This window comes from Actinia tenebrosa, unplaced genomic scaffold, assembly GCF_029948245.1.
Source record: "Actinia tenebrosa isolate PJP-AT-01 unplaced genomic scaffold, QUT_ActTen_1.0 PGA_scaffold12__29_contigs__length_12842862, whole genome shotgun sequence".
Classification (NCBI taxonomy): Eukaryota; Metazoa; Cnidaria; class Anthozoa; order Actiniaria; family Actiniidae; genus Actinia; species Actinia tenebrosa.
The window spans coordinates 2,255,754-2,260,044 of NW_028292572.1; the positions used below are offsets into that span (position 1 = coordinate 2,255,754).

Consider the following 4,291-nt stretch of genomic DNA (forward strand, 5'->3'; position numbering starts at 1 on the left):
AGTGTCTGGACTATAAAAGAATGCCTAACAATAGTCAAACTACGTGGGTGTGCAGCAATTGCAAGGTGTCTCAAGCAGCCAAAGTAACTGCATCTAGTTCTATTGGTCCTACCACTTGTTCTTCTTCTTCAAAAGCCAACACTGTTAGTGCTGCATCAACAAGCCAATTAAAATGTGAAAACAGTATTCCACAAATGCAAGCAGCTAAATTGGACAAAAAGGAAAGTACAATCATTGGTAATAATGCTAGTGCTGTATCTACTAGTTATTCATCAATTATTGATTCCAGTGATGATGAATCGGATGTCAAAATAACACAAGTGACTAAAGGGGTTTTAGACAAGAGGGCTTCCCTTGGTAGCCTCAATGACAGTCATTTTGACATCATTAATTCACCTACTGGATGGCTGGACTGTACAATAATTCAGAAAGCACAAGTACATCTACAGAAAGTCAATCCTCTGATAGAGAGCTTTCAAAAAACAACCCTTGGCCCCATTAGGAACTTTGATGTTGTCACTTCAGAATTTGTTCAAATATTACATACAGGACATATGCACTGGGTCTGTATAAGCTCTATTGGATGTAGACCAGGCATGGTCAACCTTTATGATAGTCTCTACCATGATATCATTGCCAAAGAGGTTGAAGAACAGGTAGAGAGTTTAATGGCAGACAGCTATGTAGGCATAGAAAATGTAACAGTCCAGCAACAACTGAATGGGAGTGACTGTGGAATCTTTGCCATAGCATTTGCTACGTGTCTGGTTTATGGTTTCAGCCCACGAGACTTTACATTTGACATACCCAAAATGCGCCCACATCTGGCTCAGTGTTTGGAAATTGGTAAAATTACAATGTTTCCATCAGTTTAGAATATGTGTTTAGAACACGCTAGTGTTCACTAGCCATCATCTACTCTTTATTTGAAACAGTAATGTTGTTTTAGAAGAGCAAATGCATTAATACCATGAAAGAAATACAAAGTTGTTAATAATCATAGTAGCTATTTAGCAAATAACAGTTGCTTTCGATCCACTAGAATATTCATTACACAAAAACATATCTATACACCTATTTCATTTAAGAAAGGTTGTCATCGCTAAAGGAGAAAGGTGATAGGTTATTCATAGTTCCAACAATCACTTGTTTTTTTTTTGTTTTTTTTTAATGAGTTTTGAGATATCCAGTGTTGTTTGTAGCCTGAAAGAACTTTAAAGGCTTTGATTATTTGCGTTTATTTTCATATATTACACCTTCGAATCGACTATTGCCTTTGGCAGTGACAAATGTTTTTTTGAAATAGGTGATACAAAAGACCACTATATTCTATTGTGCTTTAAATGCAACAAAATAGTAGTAAATTTGAGAATTAATAATAAACAATTAAGATACACTAGTTTTCATCAGCAATGTCCAAAAATAAAATAGCTACTCTGACAGGAACAAAGCAGAAAAATATTTCTTGTGTCACCAATACATTATGACATTTTGAATACAAGAATATCCTGGTATTTCATTTTTATCTTTATAAATAAATTCAAATTCTTAAATTTTGGTAATAATTAGTATGTTTATAATCTAGTCAAATGGAATGATTGGTGGACAAAGGTTAACAAGACCAGAACACACCCTTAAAATGATATCAATGACTGGTACCTGTTCCTTATTGCTCATGAGAAAGTCAGTGCTCAGTGTCCCTTTCAGAATTGTGTACTTGCACCTCAGCAAACCGATTACCCTCTCCACATGAATTCTGACATTTGCAATTCCTCGGGTGTTCTCAACATCGATGGGGTCCAGCTGGCTCTTCCCCTTAGTAAACGCTGGTATAACAAGCTCTGCTCTCTTGAATGCCACACTTTCATGAACTGTAAATCCCCTGTCGGCCATTACTAGATCACCAGGCACAAGTTTATTTAAAATACCACAGTTTTCAGTGAGGAGCTTATCAGATGTTCTGCCACCCCAGGCCTTTGATACAAAGGAAATGGTGCCTTGTGGAGTGATTCCAATTAATACCTTTACAGTGTTGTGGTGTTTGTAGGAGCTGAAGGTCTGGGCTCTTGCCAGCAGGTTGGTAGGCCTTTCTATGAAGACCTCAAAACAATCAATAATCACTGTTGTCTTCTTTCCAAACGAAAACTCGAAGCATTGAGGCATTGTTCTCCATAGTTCATCCCGCTCAGGCCAATATATTAGTTGAGAGAGTCGTATGTCCATGATTGTTATCCAGGTAAAAAATATCCTGGAGACAGTTGGTGCAGACACTTCAAAACGGTATGCAAGATCCAAGTATGGCACATTAAGTCGGAGTTTCATCAAGACCATGACAAGTTCCTGGAACTTCGTTAAGCTCAACGACTTTCTTGCCACATGAGGGGCTACATGTTCATATACAGCTTGTAAAATAGTAGCTGAAGGCAATCCAGTGTAAAATAGTACCTTCCCATCTTCCAGCATATCTTCGCGATCGAAAGGGGCTTTCTTTGGCTGAGAAAACATATAATCTAACTCCTCAGTTTGTGTGCTTGACTCGGTCATTTCTGGATTAACTTCGTTTGTTTGTGCGCTAGAGTCAGTGATCTTACAAAGTTCCTCCAGCTTCGAAGTAATCCCGTCCAATAAATCGCCATCTTGGCAGTGCAACTTTGATTTATCACTCGCTGATTGAAGGTCATTTGCGATCTGGCTGATTTCCTCAGTTAAAGAAGGAGAGTCAAAAGAAATATTGTCGATTGTAGCGCCTTCTTCATCCAGTTTCGCTACCTTTGCAGCTGACTCGAACAATGCTCTTTCCTGTTGTCTCTTCCTTCTCACTTTTGCACGTTCACTTCGCGCGGCTTGAAGATCAGAGTTTTTCTCACTTACTACTGTTTTGTTGTGTCCCAAATTTAATGTAGGCACCCAATCGACGTTAAACTTATCCCAATTGGCAGCAGGTTTTCCAGAAACGAAGTGACGGCTGCAAATTCTCCCACTGTTGATGATTTCTTCGGATAACCCAACCCTACTAATGGCGGCCAACCACTTTCTACGTCGTTCAATCGACAGCTCTTCTGCCTCCTCTCCTTGACTTTTTCTAACCGATGGAACACGAAAGAGGGAAATTCCCTTATCACGAACACTCCTGGTATGACAATTTACCATTAAACAAAGAACCATTATAGAAAATGTGCTGAAAATATTGACTTTTAGTCGCTCGATTGTGATGAATCTCTTTTGTTTACACTATGTTGTGCACCAATATGGCGGTTAGCAACCGTTGTCATGCACCAAGTCACGTGGGTGAAAACCGAGAATAAGGGCTTTATTATTAATATTATTGTTGTTGTTATTATTATTATTATTATTATTATTATTATTATTATCATTATTATTATAGTGCAAATCATATTATGATCATTTGCAATAAAATCCTTATATATAGAAAAATAGCTGTGTTATTAGTGGGTTGTCTCTTGTGAGGGGATGGGATGTGGTAAATGTGAATACCTTAATGATCAAGCTCCATCCCATATCTTTATTTTACTCTGAAAAAAAAATTTAATGGGAAGCCAGATTGAAACCTTTTCCTTGTAACAAATGGGTGAAACAGTACAACGTTCTCAAAATTATTTTAGATATGGGGCTTACATGAAAATACAAAAGGAATCCAATTTTTCTAGATGGAATAGGAAAACATTAAAACCAATAGACCTTATTCGTGGTGTGACAATGTTTTCCCAATTCAGCGTGCAAACCTCCAGAGGATTCATTTTCTTTTGTTTTTACTCTTCGAAAAATTGATGAGTATCGCAAAGGATACGAAAGGAATAACGATGATATCCCGACGAGCAGTGCAAAACAATAGCTCTTCCTTCCCCCAGACGTTTGTCACGTTGAATTGGGAAAACATTGTCACATTACGAATGAGGTCTATTCAAGCCAAAAAGCCTATTTGTGGTTTACATTTCTTTTGTATTTTCATTTGAGCCTTTTATTCAAAACAGTCAAGAAAGGTCCGCTGCTGGAGACATTTGGTAACATTGTCTAGTATTTAAATCCCTTTACTTTTTTAACTGCAAAGCTATTATTTTGACTGAAGTTGCATGAAAATATTGCAGACGTAAACAAAGAGATACAATTATAACTTGTTAAGAAATAACCAATCGGCAATTAGAGGTGTGAGAAAATCAACCAATCAGAGATCGAGAAGAACACTTGAATGGCTTCCCCGGGCTTTAAGAATGTTGTTTGGGTTCTTTCAACTGATGAAGATCAGCCTTTATATCAGCTTCATACGTATACT

The 4,291-nt window shown here is 37.5% G+C and overlaps 1 protein-coding gene across 1 annotated transcript; it reads right to left on the minus strand.

The window, feature by feature from the left end:
- Positions 1-866: 866 nt before the first annotated feature.
- On the minus strand, positions 867-3,297 carry LOC148911929 (uncharacterized). Its single transcript, XM_089028129.1, has one exon. The coding sequence runs from the start codon at positions 3,163-3,165 to the stop codon at positions 1,582-1,584; it is 1,584 nt and encodes a 527-aa protein (XP_088884255.1). The 5' UTR covers positions 3,166-3,297; the 3' UTR covers positions 867-1,581.
- Positions 3,298-4,291: the final 994 nt, after the last annotated feature.

Excerpts from the sequence above, each read along its gene's own strand:
- LOC148911929 (XM_089028129.1), bottom strand. The coding sequence starts at position 3,165 with ATGGTTCTTTGTTTAATGGTAAATTGTCATACCAGGAGTGTTCGTGAT.